This window comes from Passer montanus, unplaced genomic scaffold (genome assembly GCF_014805655.1).
Source record: "Passer montanus isolate IOZ18808 unplaced genomic scaffold, ASM1480565v1 scaffold6, whole genome shotgun sequence".
Taxonomy (NCBI): Eukaryota; Metazoa; Chordata; class Aves; order Passeriformes; family Passeridae; genus Passer; species Passer montanus.
Genome location: NW_024371037.1, coordinates 15,605,208 through 15,628,243, shown reverse-complemented (window position 1 = coordinate 15,628,243; position 23,036 = coordinate 15,605,208). Strand labels below are relative to the sequence as shown.

The 23,036-nt window shown below is 38.4% G+C and overlaps 1 protein-coding gene across 2 annotated transcripts in view; it reads left to right on the top strand.

Annotated features, from left to right (window-relative positions):
- LRIG3 (leucine rich repeats and immunoglobulin like domains 3) overlaps nucleotides 1-17,584 on the top strand; it is a 41,623-nt gene extending 24,039 nt beyond the window's left edge. For both annotated transcript variants that reach the window (XM_039726987.1, XM_039726986.1), the window contains exons 8-19: nucleotides 318-461; nucleotides 1,725-1,805; nucleotides 2,458-2,529; nucleotides 2,890-2,961; nucleotides 4,149-4,312; nucleotides 7,191-7,511; nucleotides 8,039-8,320; nucleotides 8,770-9,222; nucleotides 9,432-9,590; nucleotides 10,684-10,827; nucleotides 10,909-11,184; nucleotides 13,673-17,584. In XM_039726987.1, the coding sequence (XP_039582921.1) occupies nucleotides 318-461; nucleotides 1,725-1,805; nucleotides 2,458-2,529; nucleotides 2,890-2,961; nucleotides 4,149-4,312; nucleotides 7,191-7,511; nucleotides 8,039-8,320; nucleotides 8,770-9,222; nucleotides 9,432-9,590; nucleotides 10,684-10,827; nucleotides 10,909-11,184; nucleotides 13,673-13,917 (2,413 nt within the window). In that variant the 3' untranslated portion in view covers nucleotides 13,918-17,584. The remainder of the gene's footprint in view (nucleotides 1-317; nucleotides 462-1,724; nucleotides 1,806-2,457; nucleotides 2,530-2,889; nucleotides 2,962-4,148; nucleotides 4,313-7,190; nucleotides 7,512-8,038; nucleotides 8,321-8,769; nucleotides 9,223-9,431; nucleotides 9,591-10,683; nucleotides 10,828-10,908; nucleotides 11,185-13,672) is intronic.
- Nucleotides 17,585-23,036: the final 5,452 nt, after the last annotated feature.

Genomic DNA, 23,036 nt, shown 5'->3' with positions numbered 1-23,036 from the left:
TTTGCTGTATAAGACAGTTGAAAGAAGTTGAAACTTATTGCTGAAAGAAGTTTTAAGTTAACTGAGATCACTCAATTTCACTGTAGCCACTGTACTAAAGCCATAACGCAGTAATTTTCAAATGAGAGAAATTAATTCTGCAGTAATTTGTGAATTGTTCGAAACAATGAAAAATTCTGTGTGGTGTAGTGGGTTCTGTGATAATCATCAGGGGAAAACTGGTGCTTCCCTCCTGAAAATTCATGTGGGTTGAACTATGTTAAATAAGCACTGCAGCATGAACATTAAAATGCCTTTTCCCCCCCTTAAATTTGCAGAGATTTGACATTCAATCAATTAGCAAGGTTAGATGATTCAAGCTTCATTGGTTTAAGTGTGCTGGTTGGACTGTACATTGGAAACAACAAAGTAAATTACATTGCTGATTGTGCCTTCAAGGGACTTTCCAGTCTACAGATTTTGTAAGTTGACAAACTCAATTTGTAAGGTCTAAAACCTTGAGAAAAATCCTGTGTTTATAGGTTATTTCCTTTCTTCATGAAAGAGACAAGAACATTTTGTTAACTTCCCCTGATCAGTGTATGATTTTCTTACAGTAAGATTTCTTTTCAGAATAGTTGGGAAAGGGAGGAATTCCTCTTTTGTTAAGGGTGTGCACAATGGATGGTAACTGTGATACAAACTTCCAGTAGCATTGTTTGTGGGAGAGGCATATCTCTTGAATGCAGCAAGTAGAGCACTGCTACCCACAATTTTAGGGATCTGGATCATGGTTGAGTCTTAACTGAATAATTTTCTCTCACATCAGAAATAAGGAGACAGAAATTGTTGTCAAGACTGGACAATTGCTTTAAGTATTAGAGCATGTTTTGAAATAACATTACTTAAAGGAAGGGAAAGAACTAATCTAAATACATTCCTCTTCATTAAAACTTTCCCATTGCATACCACTGACCCATCTGTCAGCCAGATGAGCAAAACTACTGCTTTTGCTCTAGGCTTTATTTTCAGGGGTTTGCTCACATAGTCACACTTAGGGCATCTAGGAAAGATGCAAATTAGAGGAGTGTACACCATGTTTTTTAAGAATATAGAGAGTTAGTGATCGTAAAGAGTGGAAGTTAGAGAATGATGGGCTGTTAAGGTATTAAGTATTAGTCATTTTCTCCTAGATTTTTCTTTCTCCTCCAGCCCAACCCTGTAGATTGTTTGCAGACACACTGTTCTGTACACAAATCTCTGTATTCTTTTTATGCTTCATAAGCATAAAAAGAATAAGATAATTAAGGATATAAATAAAAAGCATAAGATAATTAAGCAAGTGTTTGGGGATGTTAAAATGACTCTCTGGGTGTTAGTAGTAAGGACTTAAAAAGATGTGAGGGTGTTCCATTCCAAAGGGACAACAGTTGGTCCTTTCCCTTCCTGCAGTGCATGTTTTCTTAAAGAGTACTGTGTCTGAATACATTTGGAGGGGTGTGTGGGTTGGTTTGCTCACAGTTCTAAAAATTGTTGAGTTTATGATCTTTGAAATTATCAGTGGGAAAAATACTAATAGTCTTCAAAAAAAAAAAATTGAAATGATAAAATTGATCAGGAAAAGCTTCTCTTAAAAAACCCACAAAAAACAATTGAACAAAAATCCAACCTAACAGAAAGATATATTAGATTTTTTTTAAGTAAAACAGCTTTTATGGTTTGATTTCCTCTCCCCTCTTAAACAGGGATCTGAAAAACAATGAAATATCATGGACTATTGAAGATATGAATGGTGCTTTCTCTGGCCTAGATAAACTTAAGAAGCTGTGAGTATTGCTACAATATTTGTATCTCATCATTTCTTAAAAAATAGCTTATTATGTGTCTTTCAAGGGACAAGCCCAACACTTAAGAATATTAAATTTTCCATAGCAGAGATGATTTTTTTCTCCCTTATCACTTTGTTCTCTATAATATCTTCCTTTTTAATGAATGAAATTCAAGATTCTCGAAGTCAAACTAATTGAAATATTTTAAGTATTATTAATATTTATGGGCATATTCATCAAAGAATGAGGTTTTTCCATGATAAAAAATAATAAGTTTGTCATATGATAAAGGCATAGTGGTAAGCTTAGTCTTCAGTCAGGCAGAGCAAAATCCAGTGGAAGTGGCTCCATTGCATTGAAATTTTCAAATGCTGATTTATGAAATTAAAATATATTTATAATTACACATTTAGAATAATCCATGTCACTTAACTGCACACCTTAAATATCTTCTAAAAATATTGTAAAATGTAGTACAAGGGGAATAAATTCGTATCTTTTAGATGTGATAAGTTTTGCTGCATTGGAAATGGATGAGTGATGAATACTAGTCACAGTTCAAAAATAAATGCCAAAAATGCAATTATTCTGCTCAAAAATACTCCTATTTAACTGCATTTCTTCTGCATCATGTGCTTAATTTTTTCAGGATACTCCAAGGAAACAGGATTAGATCCATTACAAAGAAAGCATTTTCTGGTTTGGATGCACTTGAACACTTGTAAGTAGTAGAAATTCACATTTAACCAAAATAGGAAAAAAAAAATAATTTTTATACTAACTGAATTTAAAGTAGGACTAACAAGCTTTACTTATGACTTGGGATGAAATACACTCACCATGTTTGCTACTGTGATCTTCAGAGGATTTTTCAGTGTTGAAGTTACACTGAGTGTGAATTTTGGAATTAATGCAGAAATTCTTACACATTAAGCATGCTATGAAACTCCTTATTTGCATCTCTTTTAATTTTGAGCTTGTCCTTTATATATCACTAAAATAGCAAATTATTACTTAAATCCATTTAGTTTAATAAATCTTTTATTTTCTTCTAATTCTAGTTTTCTTTTTTTCTTCCTAGAGATCTAAGTAACAATGCAATTATGTCAGTTCAAGGAAATGCATTTTCACAAATGAAGAAACTCAAAGAATTGTAAGTTTCTATCAAAAGACATAATCTCTATTAAGTATATAGATATTATTTATACGTATAAATGTATAAATAAAAGCCTTGTATGATGTCACCTGATGCAGTGATTAATCCCTGCTGTAATCTCTCTGAAATGCCATAAAAAGCTTATGCCAGTGTTTTGGTTTTTTTTTTTCTTTTCTTTTATTTTATATGATGGGTGTATCTAAGTGAGAGAATGTAGGATAGGAGGCTGCATTAATTTTCTGCTACAGTTGTTGTCTCTAAAGTCCTTGTTTTAAATTGGGTGATCTCTAACAGATAAGGGGGACTTCAATGTGACGTGCTCTAAGACCAGTTGTGCTATCACTGAGCTAAGGCTTGCTGGACCAGTGAAATGCAGTGCTGTAATTCTTTTGTAAAGACCTGGTTGTCACTGCTTGTAATTGGGTCCTTCTCTCCTGTAGCAGCAGAGAGACAGATCTTCAGAGAAGTTGTGAAGCGGTCACTGCGAAAAATGTATTTTAGTGAGGATGAGTTTGTCCTCTCACCCTTTTTTTCTGTTGATCAATGCAGAACAACACTGGCTCACAGGTTGGGTGCAGAGGGTTATACTGAAAGGGGTGGCATCAAATTAGCAGCCTGTCACTGGTGGGGTTCAGCAGAGCTCCATCCTTAGCCCTGTGCTCTTCATAGATGACTGGGACTCAGGACAGGAAGGGATACTGAGCAAGTTCTCAGATGGTGCAAAACTGGGAGGAGCTGTTGACTCCCTCAAAGGGAGGGAGGCCCTGCAGAGACACCTCAACAAATGAGAGGGCTGGGCAATCAGCAACTGTATGAAGTCCAACAAGAGGAAGTGCTGGATTCTACACCTGGGGTAGGGCAGCCCTGGGTGTATGGACAGAACGAGAAATGAGATGCTGGAAAGCAGAGCTGTGGAAAGGGACCTGGTGTCCTGGTCAGTGGCAAGCTGGACATGAGTCACCAGTGCCCTGGCAGCCAGGAGGGCCAAGAGTGTCCTGGGGTGCATCAGGCACAGCATCACCAGCTGGGCAAGGGAGGAGATTTGAACTGAGCAATATTGCAGTCTTTCTCTTGCAGTAGGTGTGTTTAACCTAAAGCGTTAGTTTTGTTATGAAATTGTGCTCATACAGATCTGCATTACAAACACAAGAACACAAACAGGCTTTTTAATTGCTTTTTCTTAGGCACTTCAACACATCAAGTCTCTTGTGTGACTGCCAGTTGAAATGGCTACCACAGTGGATGTCAGAGAACAACTTCCAGAGCTTTGTAAATGCCAGTTGTGCCCATCCTCAGCTGCTAAAAGGGAGAAGTATTTTTGCTGTCAGCCTGGATGGATTTGTCTGTGGTGAGTGTAGCGTCTATTTCTCATTTCATAAAGCAAATATTCTGTGTGCTTGGGATTTTTTTGTGGTTCCTTGATAGGTTGTAATTTCTATTACAAAATTGAGAGGATGTGATACTAGCATTTTCTTCTGTTCCCAAACTGTGATGTAGATACTTAAAGCTTGAGGCTTTGTACAAGACAAAGAGTGATGATATTTTGATTTTTATACCAAGTACAGCTTGCTTACATAGAACATATCATAGCATGCAAGTGAAAGCTCAATATTTTGTGAGGGTAAATGTGTGTGCCTCGAGATTTAAAAGATATTATTTAGATAACTATCGTTTTTAAGTGAGACATATTTTGGCAAAATTAAGATGCAGTTTTTGGGTTTCGTTATTTGTAAATTTTTTTCATACTCATTAGTCTTGAGGTTATTCCAGGGTTGATAAAATTTCAAGGTAAAAAAACCATCCTGGCCTCAGCTCTAACATTTTTTATGTGTGCTTGTTGCGTGCTTTAAAAATTATTTGGAGTATGTAAATCACTGCCTTTTAAACTATGTTTAAAAAATACCTGATTACCACAGTTAACGATACTGGTATTTTTTATTTCAGTTTGCCAGATAGTAAATGCTAGCAAAATATTTTTACTTTAGGACCTGAGAATTTGAGGTGATAGCATCTGCTTTAAAAGTGAAATTTTTCTATGTGTGTTTAGTAGCATTCATGAACACCTGTGTTATGTTCTCTATTTAAAGCAAAGTGAAGCTAAGCATTCAGAGTAAGGACATGTTTGATTACTCTGATATATAGAGTGGAAACTTTGAAAATATCAGGAAATTTAAAAGCCAACTAACTGCATTTCATGTATTTTTGTTGAATAAGTTTTATTTTTCTTACTAAAAATATTCAAGGATTGTATTCTTTGGAGACAAAAAGGTAAGTCTTCTCAATAATGCAATCGCACAGCAAATATAACTGATTAATTTTTACTGTTGCTACCCTTTTTCAGTGGGAAAGCAAGTCCAGAATGTAAAATAGTATACCAAAATGTTGGTTTTTTCTTTCCTGTTAGCAGTCAGATGATTAATAAATAATCAGCAGATTCTAGCTACTGCTGAGAAGCAGAGGGTTGACATAATGCAGGGAATGACAGATTTCTCAATGTCTAGAGGAATATATATGAGGTAGGCATACTAATTTATGCAAAGTGCATTTTGTCAAAAAATTAAGCTGGGGATTTAAATATATGTCTTCCATTTGTTAACTTGGGGGAATTGTGATCTTTTTTTTGGCTGCTGAATGCTGTTTTTAAGTAATTAATTTTAAACCACTTAAGATGCATTAACAAAAAGAAAAGTACTGAATCAGGTTTTGCACTTGATACTTAATGCAATTGCCGTGCAGAAATAACTAAAATCTCCTAATAAAATCATTGAGTGTTTCAGTTATATCTATAAAGTGTGTTTTCACTAGATGTGCAGGTGTTCACACCTTGCCTTAAAAGTTTACAAGGGCTGCTTTTGCTTTTATAGAATTTTAAAGTGGAGTGTGTTGACTCCTGTCTGAAATTAAAAGGTTTGTATATATGTGGATGTCTTTGTGATACATTCATTCAAATATGCTCTTGTATTGTTCTGACAAAACAAAATGCTAGTCTAGTGCTACCTTGTGTGTTCTGTATTCTGTACTGTATGCTTATTGGAGTGACCTTTGTATCAGCGCTTCCTGTCAGATAATTAAGATTGAAGTATGTTCTGCTGCCCTTTCACAAGGCTAATTTAAGTACTTAGAGTGTTTTACTTAGTTATTCCTGTGCAAAGTCAGTGAATGTATTAACTCAATTTGCAAATAGTAAGACATGGGTATGAAGCATGAAAAGAAATGGCCTGGGATGTTCTTAAAGCCCATGCTTAGAGTCCCAGATCCACGTTGCCGTGTCACTGGAGCGCAGCATCATACCTGCAGGAGTTTTGCAGACAGTTCAAGGTTAGGTTCTCTGCTTTGTAGCAGAGTGGAGATTCTTCAAGGAAATAGCACTTTGACCCCATAGTTGTTCCCAGTCATTTGAGATGTAATAAGACAAAGGTGCTAATAGACAGCAGGATCTGTAGGGAGGAATTTTTGGGGCACTGGGCTTTCCCTGCAGTTCCTTTGTCCAGAGATTGTACACGTGTTAAAAGTTGGGAGTATGCTAAGGCTTTTGGTTTTGGGAGACCAGGCATTTACTTGCCTGCTCCTTTTACGCATGCAGTGTACACACAATTGAATAAATAATTCAGAAGGCAGCTAATTCTGTAAACTCATAACATGGCACTTGAAGGTAGCATTCCTGTAGTAAAGGGACCTCCAGGAATTCTTGAAATTCTTGTGTTGTGCCCTGCTTAACGAACCTTCCATCCCCTTTGGCCCAAACAGACACATATCACTGGAACACTGACTTATGTACCTGATTTTTTTGTGGGTTTGGGTGAAATGCTCAATTGTAACTTGCAGTTTCTGATAGCAGAAGAACTATGCTTTCAATAAAGAAAAACTCCCAGCAGCCTGAGGTGTTGTAAAGATGAGAGGTAGGCTTCATGATTGATGTTCAGAATAGTTCTTATGGATGTCAGGGGGTAGTTCTTCTATCTTTAGTGCTGCTATTGAAGAAGCTATGCACACAGTCTGCTTTTAAATGTGCTTTCTCTTCAAAAAGAGATGGCTTGGCACAATAAACTCATAAATACAGCATCTTTAAATGCCCTAAGGCTAACAAAATTTAAAACAAAAGCATTGTGGATCCATTTAATAAATACTTATCTGACTCTACTCTCAAACCTATAAAACAAGGCTTACTAACTCTCTGGAAAGAGTCCTCAGGCATCACATATATTTTTTTCTTTTCCTCTGTGCAGATGATTTTCCTAAACCACAGATCACTGTCCAGCCAGAAACCCAGTCAGCAATTAAAGGCTCCAATTTGAGTTTTGTGTGTTCGGCAGCCAGCAGCAGTGATTCCCCAATGACTTTTGCATGGAAGAAAGACAATGAATTACTGCAAGATGCTGAAATGGAGAATTACGCACACCTCCGGGCCCAGGGTGGAGAAGTGATGGAGTACACCACCATCCTTCGACTGCGCAATGTGGAATTCAGTAATGAAGGGAAATACCAGTGTGTTATTTCAAATCATTTTGGTTCATCCTACTCTGTCAAAGCCAAACTTACCGTAAACAGTAAGTATGTTATGTTTTGCTTGTGGACTTAGAATGATTTTAATCAAGATAGGGATTCATAGATTTTCTATTCTCATCATCTGCATCTTTTAGAAGATCTGTAATATGAGATTATTTCTTAAAAATTTATCCATTTCCAAGGTCACTGTTCACTTTTACCTCTGGTCCCAGTGTGCTGAAGCATAGTATAGGAAAAAACAAATAACATACCCAATTCATAGTAAATCTGGCAAAATCAATGTTGTAAGATGGAAAAATGTTAACTTTTTCTCACAGGAGGTAAGTGTATGTTCTGTTTCAAGATGCTATGCAAAGGTCACATAGGAGGCTGTTAACAAAAATGAGATTTTGATCTAGGTGGTCTCACATACTTCACAGTTCCCTCCCTTTCTACTGGCTACTGATCAATTTAGATTGTATATTTCTCTAGTGTTTTTAGGCCCATGAAGGGTGTCTAAGAAAGTGCTGTAGAAAACAGTAAAAGTATGTTTCATGTATTGATTTTGATATCATCTACTTTCCTTTAGTGCTGCCTTCATTTACAAAAATCCCCATGGACTTAACCATTCGAGCTGGGGCAATGGCACGTTTGGAATGTGCTGCAGTTGGGCATCCTATCCCACAGATTGCTTGGCAGAAGGATGGTGGAACAGATTTTCCTGCAGCACGCAAGAGGCGCATGCATGTCATGCCTGAAGATGATGTATTCTTTATTGTTGATGTAAAGATTGAGGACACAGGTGTTTACAGCTGTACAGCTCAAAACACTGCTGGAAGCATTTCAGCTAATGCAACATTAACAGTACTAGGTAAGATATTGGTAAACCTTAACAGCACAATCAATATTAGGATTCAAAATAATAAAAGCTAGTTGTGTTTCTCAGTGTATACACATCTGGTACACATGGGATGGAGGGAAGAAGGGGCTTCTGTTTGCATTTAGAGACAGATTTGTGTAACTTTTGATTTCTTGACATTTTGTTAATCACTTTTATTGTAGCTCTCTGCAATCTTAAGCATGTATGATTTAGCATTTTTACCTTGTAAGGTAATCAAGCATGTAAATTGGATCAATTGACAAGTAAATTTTAAGGTTTAAGTACAAATTCTTGAGTTTCTTCTTAGAATGAGAGTAAGCTTTATTAGGCCTTACTGATGCGTATAATTTAGCTTTTCCTCTTGAGCTGTGAAGGAAAGGGACACTTCTTACTCTTAGGAGATCATTTAGAGTGTGCTTGTGCTTGTGCTTTCTTTTCAGAAACACCATCATTTTTGCGGCCTTTGCTGGATCGAACTGTAACAAAAGGTGAAACTGCAGTCTTGCAGTGCATTGCAGGTGGTAGCCCTCCACCCCGACTGAACTGGACTAAGGATGACAGCCCTCTTATGGTAACAGAAAGACACTTCTTTGCTGCAGGCAATCAGTTACTAATTATTGTGGATACAGATGTAGAAGATGCTGGGAAATACACTTGTGAAATGTCTAATACGCTTGGAACGGAACGAGGCAACATCCGTCTTAATGTAATTCCTACTCCCACCTGTGACTCTCCTCAAAACATTGCCCCATCACTCGATGATGATGGATGGGCCACAGTTGGCATTGTGATCATAGCTGTGGTTTGCTGTGTGGTGGGCACTTCCTTGGTGTGGGTGGTCATCATCTACCACACCAGAAGGAGAAATGAAGATTGCAGCATCACAAATACAGGTGTGTAAACTGAAGGTTTACCTTGGAAAGGAAAACAAATGTTTGTGGTTGCCTTGCAGTGACTTTATTGTAGGAACATTAGTGTGCTTTGACTCAGAGGCAGAAAGGTGAATTACTTGTTACTTCCAGTGCTTTGCTGACAAGTTTAAAAATGTTTCTACAAACTGAAGTATGTTGATGGCTTTTGTATGTGTTTTGCTCCCCCACAGATGAAACAAATTTGCCTGCTGACATTCCGAGTTACTTGTCATCTCAGGGGACACTGGCTGAAAGGCAGGATGGATATGGCCCATCTGAAAATGGAAGTCACCATCAGTTCCTCTCATCTTCTGTAGGAGGGTATTTCCTGCAGCAGAGGGACAGTAATGGTAGGTAGAAAATGCTAAGCAGATTTTTCATGTGATTTGAGGAGCTGTAGTTTGGCTATTGTCTTTCTAACTCATAGAAAGAACACTAAAAAAGCATGTTTACAGAATTTAATAGAGGATGTGAAATTTATTGCTTGAGATTTTTTCAATGCAATTTTTGCAACTGGTTCTGTTAATCCAGATGATGTTATGGTGTTTATTTAAATCAGGAAGTTTTTCTCTAGTCTCAAGGGTAAATTCAAACTGATGAGGACATGTGCAAAACAAGAGTCCAAAAGAAATTATCACAACATGTCTTCCTCTCTTACAGCCTGAAAAGGGTGCTTTTAGTGGAGTGTAGGCATGTGTGGTAATACCAGTGGAACTTCAGTATAACTGTTTAAACTTGCTAGTTAAAAAAAATTGTTACGGTCAGAGTCAATACATGATTTAAAGTGACTGCAAGTTAAAAGCTGCAGTCCTTGACATTTATACCTGTGGCCCCTAAGAATCCTGTACATAGCTGCACTAGGGAGGAAAAGTTACCTTTCTGGGAAAGGGCTTGGGGTTGAGATACAGTCAGGAGCTGGGACAGGTGGGAATGGAATGATGGCGAGATAGTTTTGCATTTATGGGGTAGTGAGATGAACAGCCTATTTGTGGATCAAGAACCAAAGACTGTGTCTAAAACTTTCAGGAACCATTGAACTAAAAATCTTTATAGCTATTTAGGCAGCCAGTGACTCCCTCAGATTCTTTCAACCAGGACTTTGACATTGACATTCTGCTTTGAAAGGAGGCTGTGAGGCATATAATGAATTTGTCTTCTGTGCTTTGGAAGAAGGAAGTCCTCGGTTCTGATCCTGTGATTGGTTTTGTTTTGTTTTGTTATTCAGGGATTGTACAGTCAAGTGACACATTCTCTGTCAAGCTAATTAATTGAACAGTTGCTGGAATTAGAATTCTCATCCAAAAGTTGGGTTAAACCTAAGCAAACTCTAAACTATACTGTGAAATGTAGTTGAACACATGGGGTTCTTACAACTTACTCAATAAACTCTATGGTGGAGATTCAGAAAAGGCTGTGTGCTGACACATCAATTTTATTTTTAAGGCATTTGCCATCTAGATAACAGCAGTGAAACAGACTTGGAGGGTGTTGCAGATCCATTCCTATGCCACTATCTGGGGACTTCAGGGACTTTGTATTTAAAAGGCAGCACTTACAGTTCTGACGCATTTGAAGCATACAGTACAAGTAAGTTGGTGGTGGAAGTTTTAGTCCTAACTCAATCTTTGTTAAGATGAATCTATAAAATGAATTTTTCATTTCCTTTAGGTTGCAGCTCTGACCAGAGAACAGCAGGTTTGGGCCCTTATGAGTCTGGATATTTAAAGAAAAAAGAATGCTGTCAGTACTCACCTTCACAGGAAGATCCATTTGACCAGTGTGTTGGCATTATTGGAACACAGGCTACAAGTAGCAGATTGATGAACTCTATTTATACTCAAAATGAAGGAACTGGAATGAAAAGCAGAAGTCTCAATTCAGACACATTGGATTTAAACAAGAGTTTGGAACCCTCATCCATTACGAGTAAAAGCACTTTCATGGGTATGTTCTAGCTATTGTTTTTTATTCAAGCTGCCATTGTCTTTGCTGTCTGGTTTCCTACCTAAAACACCAAACAAAACTAATTTCTCAGCTTTTTCTTTCCCAAATGTTTGATGCTGAGGAACAGAAAAGTGACTATAGTAAAACTGTGTAATGGGGATGTCTGGATTACCAGATCTTAATAGCTCACACTTATGGAAAAATCTCATCGGTGATGTGATTCTTATCTTCCGTCTTAATATAGCTGGCAGATTTCTCTAAGTGTTAGCATACATAACTTAAAAGCACCTTAAGAAACTTCAGGCATACCAGAAGTTTTGCCTGACAGGCAAAAGGTGTGTAAAGAGGGCTCAGTGCACGTAGAGAGAATTGAATTTTTATGCGTATATATTGTATAACACAGTCAGCCAGAACTATTTACCCTTCAAAATAAGGCAGTATGTAAAAATGCCCTCCCTTATGCCTCCTTTGTCATTCTCTCATGATGTGCATGATAAAAGAATTCTTGACGTTTAGTTTAGGGTTTACAATTTTAATTCAGATTGCAGGGAGAGGTAGGGGAAGGAGAAAAGCATTGCTTTATCCTTGAAGCTCATTAAATTTTAGATGTTGGTTTGGTTGCTTGGTTTAAAATGCATACAAAACCACATACTGCTTTCATCTTTGTGATATCTTAGCGCCAAAAACAGTTCTGGTACCGTGGATTGTCTCCCAGCTGGTGTGTCAGCACTGGCTGATCAAGATCTGGTCTGCTGGCTCTGAAGGGGACCTGGGGGAATGTGCATCACTGGGCTCTTTGTTCTCAGGGGGTGGGGAGGGAGGCACAAGCTCTGAAGTTTTCCCCCTTCAAAAGCCAGATGTTTGAACTGTAAAATGTTGCAGATGCCAGGACATCTGGCAGAGACCCTGGGACTGCACACGGCCGGCCTCCTGGCTGCCTGCCACTCTTACTGTGGTGGGACTGCACAGATATGGCTTCAGCATGTCTCCTGCAGAAAGCTGGACAACTGTATGTTTGTATATCCAGGAGTTAATGCCACCTCAAGAGTGCATAGTCCTCTGTCTGCCCTAAAAATGTATGCAGAGTTACATCTTTGATCAGTTCTCTGAGCAAACTACCCTACTTACGTTGCATTGTCATTGCCTTGATGCCTCATAGTCATTAGCACTCTCCCTTCAAAGAACCTATGGCTAGATCTTGGACGTGGTGGCTGTGGAAGAAGTTGTGATAGATTTCTTGTCTTTAATTGTGAATTTACTTATTCAACACTGTTGTCAAATTCAAGCCCCCTTTTGCCTGTGTAATCATGGTGAAGCTGACAGCTGGCATTAGCATCACAGTTGATGCTCGAGCTAGAAAGATTGTAACTTGGATTTTTGTTTTTAAGACTGTTCATTTGTACCTTTGGTGCTGTGAGGAACATCCTTTCATACTGCATTAGGTCAAAAGTGCTCTACAAATGATTGATGGAAATAAGGCCTTTGTCCAATTCCTTTTTTAGTAACTTCTCAGATCACAGTTGAAACCCTTGGTTCTAACAACTAAGCAAAATCAGAAGTGTTGCATTTTGGGTTCAAAATTTATTTTAAAATGTAGTGTTAAATTATTAATAAAAGCCTGAGTTCTTCGAAGTCAGCCTGTGGCACATTGTCCTCTGAAAATAAGTCCTTACAGACACTATGAGTTAGGATGGCTGTATCATTGCTCAGTGAAAAAAGACGGCCCTTCTTGTAGAGGTGTTGGTACTAACAGCTTCCCAGTGATGAAGAGTGACACACACTGATTGTTTACTGACTAGTAAATCCAGATAATTATTAATTACATTTCAGCTGAAATATGTAGTTCTCTTTGGGTTGCTACTGTTCTCTTTGCCCACAGCTGACTGGATGATCAGTGCTGAATGGAGCATGTGACTGTCTGCATCTTTATTATTAATGGGAGATGCTAGCCAGAAAAAGATTGTGTTAGCATTCAGATTGCACTCTGGGACAATGTTGTATAACCTGATAGAGGTTGTGGGGTTTCATTTTTTAAAAAAAATTCTATTTTATTTTTTCTGAACTCCATGGCAGATTGCATGTGCCATTCATTTATTGAAGAACAAAACAGGGAGTGACTTTTGCATTAGAAAGTGTCTTGTGATGTGTTTGCAGTTTGGTCTGTGTTCCCACCTCCCCCCTCACCACCCTCCCCAAAGAAAAATGGGTATGGAAGTAGTCATGAAAAAAAAATAAATGAATTTGTAGGTGGCTGTACAACTACTTGTAAATATTTTTCATGTCTTTGGTGGCAGAATCTTGCCTTATGCTTGTGATCACATGGATGTTTTCTTTAAAATGGTGGAACAACATTTAAGTAAAATCTCACTTCGGTGAACTTCCTGTCAATCTTGCATTTCAATGTCACTTATGTACACTAGGGTGAGACACAAAGCTTTTAGCATCAATATTTCTGTGCTCACTGTTTCACTCTTTTACTGTCTTTCAGGAACATTTGGAAAGCCTTTATGGAGGCCTCAGCTGGACTCTCTTTCAAGCTGTAGACAGCCAGCAAATTGCCAACCAAAAATCTCCCATAATAATCATCATGTCTCGCTGGACTTTGATGCAGAGGCAGATGAAGAGGGAAGAGAAAGGACAGTTTCTAGAGGAGAAAATAGCTTTTATACTTGCAGACAGTCCTTTGAAAACTTTAGGACTTCTACTTTCCAATCCTCTGATTCGGATACGTAGCTCCTTTTGGACTTAATGATTTCTGGAACCAAAGAAATAATTTGACATACTACTACCTCAGTATGGAACTTTATTTAAAAATGGAATAAGGAGAAGAAGGGAAGAAAGAAACCACAACCACATGATGCTCTGAAATGAGAAGAATTTTTTTTTTTCCTACAAAGCATAATTTCCAAGATGATGTACATTGGTTATACAGGGAAAAAGCCTTATAAAAATACTATATTTGTAATTATTTTATAGCCTTTTTTTAAATGCAAATAATATGTTTTGGAAATTAATGGTGTAAATAATACAGTGTATGTATTTCTATGTCAGACTTAATTTTCTTGAAATGAATAGTAAGCATTCTAATTTTGTACTGTTACTTGTACCTTTTTACAAATGGAAACTCCATGCTGTTTGCAGGTACCATGCATCTTATTTGCACATTACTTTAATAAAATATGCTGCCATGTGGTCTCTGACCCACATTAGTGTATGAAGAATGTAAAGTGTGAATTATGTTTGTAGACAATGTTACAGATGTAGGTGCTTTCTGATGCATGTTTGTACCTTCATTTGACTTAAACTTGTGCCTTTAGATTTACTGTGTAAAATATGCTCATCTTCAAAGAGTGGGTGTGGTCCTGCCACAGCTGCTGGTAAGGTGGGTTGCAGCTATTTGAACCAAAGCAAGGCTGCAAATCCTCCAGTTTGTGAATTCCCCCTGTCAGATGTGCACGCACATGCTCTCAGTTTTCCTGCCTGTGAGGCTGTGGTACCAGCAGTTTCCCTTTGCCTTTGTTAGTCTGCCTGCATCTGGTGGAGGGATATACACAGTGGATGAACAAATTCGTATTGAGCTATTTAGTAAAAGAAGAAAAAAAAAGGCACTGGATATCTGCCTGGTAACTTAGCTTTTCTCTGAGTGGCTTAGTGTCAAGTGTTTGCCAAATATGCAGTACATGCCTGAGTCTTTGCTTTCCCATACCCTTTCTCCTTCTTTTTGCTTCTGCAACCACTCCCTGCTCAACATGAGGAGGTAATCCAAGAACAAGATAACTTTTTTTTGTTTAAGTCCTTGCTTCTGTTCCTTACTTGGCTGCCCTTCTCTGGTTACAGATGAGATCTGTGCTTTATTTAATTGCTCTGTTAAGTTGAGCAGTTGTAGACTTTTGCTGGATTATACTTGTAGTAATGAACCTACTATCTTTACCTATACAAGATGAAGATAGAGTTAATCATATCTTTACCTATACAAGAGGAAGAGGATTGTGGATTGCTTACTATAAAGCAGTAGTTAAAACTGAGTGAAAACAGTCTTTATTTTGTGTTTCCATGTACAGATGCCTATTGTTTTAAAAAGCTGTGAATCATGTTGTCATCACTGCACTAAAACAGCGAGACTTCAAAATGGTTAATTCTACAGGACATTGGCTTTTTAAATTTGCCTGCTTTGAAGGTGTAAACTTACATGGTTGCCAAATAGCTTCTTTTAAACTAAATTAAAAGCAGCTGTTAGAGTAGGCCATCACAGGCACCAGGGCTAAAGAAAGAGCTAAGATTTTGTTGCCTGGTGTAGCTGAACTAAGGGCTTTTAGTTGTCTGCAGCCAGAAACCTGGTACCCAGATTGCAATGCAATTTCCCTTTAATTTAGGCACCAGTATTAGAGACAGGAAGTTAATCCATCCTTAGTCACTGGTGGTCTAAGCGTACAGAATGGATTTTGCGTGCTGTAGTTGATCATATTGCCAGATTTTTTGACTTATTGTTAATTTGTCTTCATTGCTGCCAGATGTGCTGATGTGGTGAAAGACATTGGTATGGGTATTTGATTATAATTAAGTGCATTTGAAAGAGATTAATTCTTCCTCAGTTAAGCACAAACCTGTAGGTTAATAGGGCAAGAAATCTAACATTTGATTCACTCGATATCTCTCCTTTTTCTCCCTCAAACCCCACTCTCCAGTGGCCTTGTTTTTAGGGAGAGGAGAGCTGGGGCCTGTGATAGCTCCTGTTTGTAACCAGACATTGCTTTCTGACATATTAAAAAATACCCAAGTTAAAAACAGTAACTCCAGATTTAGTGTTTATCCTTAACAACTCCGTGTTAAAGGTCCATCATGAAAAACAAGCTTTAAGTTCTGTAGTGGGTGAAGGTTGAGAACAGTGACAATGTCATTTCTTTTTCATCTCCTTTGCAAAGGTACTAATCTTCCAAAGGCTTGGATGTCTGTACCTAAATAAATGTTCAGGGTCAATGACTGAACATTTAACTGCTTTTTATCGAGTTGCATTTAGCAATCTTGACATAGGAATTACTTACAATTTTATTTGATGCTTTAAATGCCCAAAAATGGAAATGAAAGCTCCCAAGTCCTTTTTTCTGCTAACTTGAGTTTTTATGTTTTATAAGCGGATTGTGCTATACAGTGGGTATCTGTAAAGTGCAAGATATACTGTAAAGTTTCAATATTTTAGGAGTTCTTTTTAAACCAGTGATGTTACCAAGAAGGTGGCTTGGAAGTTTGCTTGGTTTTTTTTTTCTTCCCCTCCCCTCTTAAGATGCAGATGTTAGTGAGCTGGTAGTTGGGTATTTACTCAGCTGAAAAGTAAATTGTAAGTTGATGTGATGGGGAAATAAATTGCAGCCAACCCTGAATAAAGCTTACACTGCATCTCAAGAGTTCGAATGAGAAGCAAGTGTCGTGTTGCTGAATGACAAAACAGACATTTTGTAGTTTTATGACCTGCAGCAGCTGGAATTTTGCCATGGGATCACTTAAAACTTGTAGAATGTTCTTTAAGAGCAGTATCCACTTAATGCTTTACACAACAAAATGTTTTGCCTGTTGAATTCACACAAGCAGTTGCTGAGGTATAGTTTCTGCAAGCCTTAAATAGTTTGGATAGAGTTAATCATTTACCACTTTCTCTGACACAAGCATTTCCTAAATGAATAACCTAAATGGTGTGTCTGAGATGACACTAGGGATACCTGCATTGAAGGGTGTTATAATTTCAAACACAACCTTATGGAGTACTGCTGTATTTCAGCAGCAAGTGCTTTAATTTAGAATTCATAACTTAAGGGGATCTTGAAAAATGACAAAGAGTTAGGTGCAAAGCTTTCTCCAACTGAGGGCTCATTAGTGTCACCAAACATTTCCTATTTCAGTCTTGGAGAACTCTTGCAGACTTAAGTATTGTTCCTTGAGCCGCTTCAAAGAAGCTTAAAACTAAGAGTTAGCCTTTCACTGCAAACATTTGTGTTCTGCCAGCCTTACAAACCAGGACTATAATTGGCTGTTGTGTTTCTTCTTGAATATAAACATAAGGAGAAATTCTGTTAGCTACCTGCAAGATTTCTCTTTGGGGATATGACACATCTCAGAGAATTACACTTTCTCAATGAAGTCTTGGTTTTGCTCACTTTGCGTATTGCTTTGTCATAGAGGATGTGTCTTGATTAGTTGGATGTTAGTTTACAGTCTTGTGAAATTATTTCATTAAAAAAACAGAGAGGGGAACCTCAGCCTCTTTAGTGAAGGGAAAAGACAATGTACAACAAGATGCAGTTTATCTACATACCATTTTACTTTGATTAAGAAGTTTCCAGATGCCTTCTGTTTTTATGTGTCAGGGAACTGTTACAGGAAGGAATAAAAGCAACAATTTGACTTACTAATGTGTGGCGAAAGGTGCTTTTCCTGGTTGTTGTGCTCAAGTATTAAGGGGTCAGTGGTTCCCCTGAAATAAATATATGCACACCCAACTTCTTACCAAAAGGCACAGGTGGCCTCTCCTGTTTCCCATGCTGCTCTTTTTCTCACAGCTCAGTACTGCTCCCATGTCCTCAGAAGTCCCTCTCTGGTAACCCACACTCCTCAGTTTCCAGTTTCTCTGCTTGCCCTGACACTGTGGTGGCAGGCTGGGGCAGATGGACTCAGTTTACAGAGCACGGTGCAATTGCAGGCAGTAAGCAGCAGTTGTGTGCTGGTAGAGAGGAGGGCGAAGTGACTGGAGAGAGACAGGCTAGCCACAGCTTTAGAAAGAACTTGGTATGAGTCTGCAGAAAATGCATAATTCAGGAGAGGGGATTAAATATTTATAGGACAATGTTATAAGCATAATAAAGAGCATTTTTGTACTTTACAAGCTTTACAATGCTTTTTGTATATTTAATTCCACTCACCCTCTATGCTTTCAAGTGCCAAAAGCAGCAGTGCACCAAAGAGCACATCATCTGGAGATTTACCTCTTACTGCATCTAAAATGTCCTTTTCTGGTAGACTAGAAACAAGATTTGTTTTTTTGTGTTTGGGTTCAAGACTGAGTATTGCTGGTGCAGTGCATAGTTTCCCAGAGTCATGTGGGGTCCACTGTGTCAGACTCAAGAATGCCATGGGACAGCAGGACCTGAAGAAGTCAGTAGCAGTTCTAAATTCACTGCTTGTAAAATAAATCTAGGCCTTATTACTTCAGAATTTTTTTCCCACACAACAGAAAGCAGAACCATAAATTACTCTAGATTAGGGACTACTGAATAGCACTTCTGCATGATCCCTGGACCTCAGCCATCAGCCAGGGCAATGGTGTTGTTGCCATTCAGTTGGGCTGTTGACCAGCAATTTCAGTGCAGGAATTCGCAGTCTGAATACCTGTATGTACACTGTTCTGAAATTAATGGTGGCCAGTTTTAAGGTGTGTGAATTTCAAATGTGGCATTGGAAATTAGGATCTAACTTACTTGACAGGGGTGGTAAGATCCTCTGGATATAAATCAGGCTTTGGGATTTTGTAGGCCTCTGTTTTGAAAGGCTGATATGCAACACTGTCCAAAGATACTGTCATTTGCCATAGCAATATGGGACCTACTTATTTTGAGCACTTCCTTTGTAGATGTGCATTGACAAGCTATGACTTATGATTTGGGTCTGCTGCTGGATTATCAAAATTCAGGTATTGATTATAACAGGCATGTGAAATAACATCTTTTTGGACAGTGAAGCTTCAGATTCTTTTATCAAAATGACACAAAGCCACATGACTTCCTATCCAGTTAAAGAAGCAACCTTTGGTACTACTCCTGGTGTTCAGCCTACGTATTATAGAAATCACTGAAAAACTACTGTCATGGGGGAATAGACATTGATGTCATTCGGTTGCTTGCAAAATGTTTGCAAAATACTTGCATTTTGTTTTACTGTGACATGGAGAATTTGGGGCTCCATTCAGCCTGTGTTCCTCAACAAATGGTGGACTACTTTCATCCTGATTTTCATAGATGTGCCAGCACAGACATATCTAGTTCTGTGCTGGGCTGGCATGCTACATGTTAGGGGAGTAGTCAGAGCTACTGTAAGGCAGAGCCACAGAGCATGAAGGGAATTCAGGGGATGAGGGCTATAGTTCTCTATGGAGGGATTTTGAATAGTTCCTTTGTTCCAAGGGAATAACTTGTGCAGGTTTTAACATTTACTCCTCATAATTCTGTAAGCTTATCAAGGTGTTAAAGCTGACACTTTATTAGGCTTTGAATGGGGAAGGTGTGCATTTTCTGCAGGACAAAGTACGATGGAGTTTTTGGAACTGCTTTTCAATCTCTGAGTCTAGATTCTTAGAAGTAAGCAGAAAGACTTAGTCCTTCCTTTGGCATAAGGAGAACCCCCACGATGTGCCTTACTGCATGCAGAAGAATTTTGCAGTCTATTGATTAACCAGAGAGCTCACACAAAAAATATTTGATTCAGTGGTACCACATTATAATTTTTAACACATCTCCAAGTGAGTCTTTTGTTCTATGTTTTTTTATAGCTGTGGCTGACTAGCAGAGGAATGAAGAAGCTGCTGTTTGAGTAAGTGGTAGAAAACATTTATAATTAAGCCAACTCATAACTGAAACTAGCCACTCTCCTGGCTTAAAATAAACTGTATTTTTACTGCTACCTGCTGTGGGTCTGTACACCAGCAGCATTAAGAAAGCATCAGTGCTACAGCAGCCAGCTGCCCATAGCTTGGCCTCTGCCACAGAGTGGTTGGATTCTTTATTAGTGTAAAGTTCTTTCTCTATTAACCTTCCCTCAGGAAAGGGGAAACATGGCCTCCATTATAATTAGCTTACACAGCCTTCCATGTAAGCTAAAGAATGGAAAGTGTCAGGGGTGCTTGCAGCAGCCTCATGGGTATTTGCTGTTAGCAGGGAAAAGTTAATCTACTCTCAGATTTTGGCAAGGGCACAAAAACCCATGTGTAAAAATGTTCTTAGAATGAATTAAATTTCACATAAATGTGACCACACAGTAGGTAAAGTAGTAAAATGGTGGTGATGATGGAAAATATGACTAATCAGAAAGCTGCATTAACTTAATGAATAAAATTATCCTTTAATATAAACTGAGGTTCTTAAGTGCCTTATTTTAAAAATGTGTTTGTTTATTGTTCTGTAGCTTATAACAACTGTGTTATTTCAACTACCAGCACACTTTAGCAGTTTGGTCTGAAACAGCATTTACAAAGCATGGGGGTTCTCTTGAAAAGAAAAAAGAGAAGTTGAAACAAAAAAGCAACTCAGTGACATTGAATCACTGAACTAAGTGGTTTAAATCAAAACATGAAAAAAATGTGAAAAAATAGAAATGTTCTGACTTTTCACTTGGAAATTACTCGTCTCAAAATTATTTTTATTTTTGTTTTTGAATTCTCCCTTTTCCATTCAGAACTGGAATATAAAGTGCAGACCCCCTTGGGTTATCAGGGCAACACAGACCAGGCACACAGCTGGAGTGTGCAGAGCTGTGGCTTGTTCTTTCCCTGCTGCACATCCCTCTTCCCAAATCTATTTGATCTTAGTTTGGCAGGTCCTTGTAGGTTGATTCTCCTTCCTACCAGAGCATGTTTCTCTCCTTGATTTTTTTCTTGAAAGTACTGATTCAACAAGTTTCTACAATCATAAAGAGTCAGGCTTGATATTTTTCTGTGTGATTAGGAATGTTCTGCTCCCTGTGTGCTTTGAGAGCTGTAGAAGGCTGGTCCCAAGGTGGATTCTGAGCAAGCCCCGCGTGGCCTCTCAGCATTGCTGCATGTGCTGTTGGCAGGGAAGCCACAGTGGCAGCCTTGCTCTCCTTGGCTCCTACCCTGGGCATGCCTGTGTCCAGCAGATCTCAAACAGCACCTCAGATTCAGGAGCTGTGCAAGCAATGCCCAAATCATCTCATCCACTGAAGTGCAAATAAAGGGCTGCATCAGATGTTATCTCTCAGACAAGGCAGCTGAGGGAACATCTTTGAGCCTGTAATGTCTGGTCACTGATCAGGTGCAGAGATTAGGGAGGGGGAACTGTGAAAGGCATTCCTACCTCTTTCCTCCACCCAAAGCTTTCCAGCTATTCAGTAGTGTTGGACCTCTTTTCTCCTCACAAAACATTCTTAAATGGAAAAGTATGAATTTGCTCTTATAGTTCACAGCAATTACAAAGTAACTATTGTTAACTATAAGTTGGGTGGGATTTTTTCTTTTTTTTTATTAATTTTTTAATGAGGTCTTTCACAAAGGAGTTTAAAGCTTATGTGGGCTTCCTGCTCAAGCTTCATATATTTGTCAGGAAAGGAAAAAAAGGGTCTGCTTTTTTGAGGCCCAGGTGTTTTATATGGCTAAGACATGCCTGAAAAGGCTGTAGTTATTTTCCTGTCTGAAAAGTACTGCATTTATTTGGGTTTTTTCCCCTTCCGTTTCGTAGCAATGAGCACATAGCCTTTCAAACGTGCTATTTATTTCTGTGTTTTCTGTTTGTGAATCCCCTATGACCATTAATTTATTTGGAACACTGGAATCAAAAGTGGACGTTAGTTTCCTCCTCTCCTCAAATATTCTTACAGACGTTGCTGTAAATCAATTGCAGGGCTGACATAGCATTTGGCTGCCTGACAAATGTGCCATAATAACGCAGCTCAGTAAAATGTGGAATTTCTGAGGTAGTTCTTGCAACTTTTTTGAAGCAGTTGTAAATTCTCATCCATGTCAGCACAGGTGGAAAGGTAGTCACAAATAATATGTGCACATGTGTGCATAGAGGGTGGGGTGCAGAGGTTGCCTGTACTTATTCTTTCTAGAGAGTCCTCTCGGTGGTTCACCACTTCCATTATTTAATGCAGCTCCTTGAAGCAAATTAGAAAAATAAATACTCTCATTAAACTCAAAATGATCTTGCTAACAAAGTAGGAGAGAGAATGTGTGCCTGCAAATTCAATCAGTGGGGCTGTGGCAGCTGAAGGTCAGAACTGGACCTGGTAAACCATGACAAACTTCACAGCAGCCCCTCAGGTAACAAAAAAAGACATTTCAGGTCCCCACCATGAGTTTTTTCTTCTGAGAGGGCTGAGCCAAGCTGCTCTTGGTCTTCAAGAGAATTCAGCCATGAGCTGGTAGTTCACAGCACTGGGCAGGGACGGGAATGTGTTGTCCCAAGACCTTTTTCTTTCCTGTCTCCTTGTGTGGTCAGTTCTGAGAGGTGAGATGTTTGGATGTTTTTATTTTTTTACAGCTAATCCTACTGAGTGTTCCATGCAGACAAGGCAGCCCCCATTCAGCTTTCCTGGCCAATCATTCTGCCTCCCTGGTGAGAACTTGCTTTTCATCTGAGCACGTGCTGAGCCTGGCCATCCTTTCCCCAAAACTGAGAATTTTCTGTTTACTTTGAATTCATGAGTATAAGACTACTCAGGAGTTGTTACACAATAGCTGAGGGCAAAACATTTGGAGGAATCTTAGAATTTGATGAGCTGCTTCTGTTGAACTAACTGGGAGGAAAGCTAGGCGGAAATTCTGGGAGCACTGATTTTAGAAATACTGCCTCTTCTTGCTGTGAATGGTAAGAAGTAGATTTGATTAAGAACTAAATAATAATCTCACCTTAAAAACTTCTTTCTTAGCTATTATTTCAGTCATCACTACAGAAATATGTTTTAGAACAGAATTCCAACTTACACTACATAGTAATATTTGTAGAGCATGGAAATGATGATGCACATCAATCTGCACACAAAACTAGTGTTAAAAGAATATTTATTCTCAAAGCTAGAGACTTTAAAATCATGTGTTTTAAAAGGTAAAAATGAGTATTTGGCCTTGTCAAAGT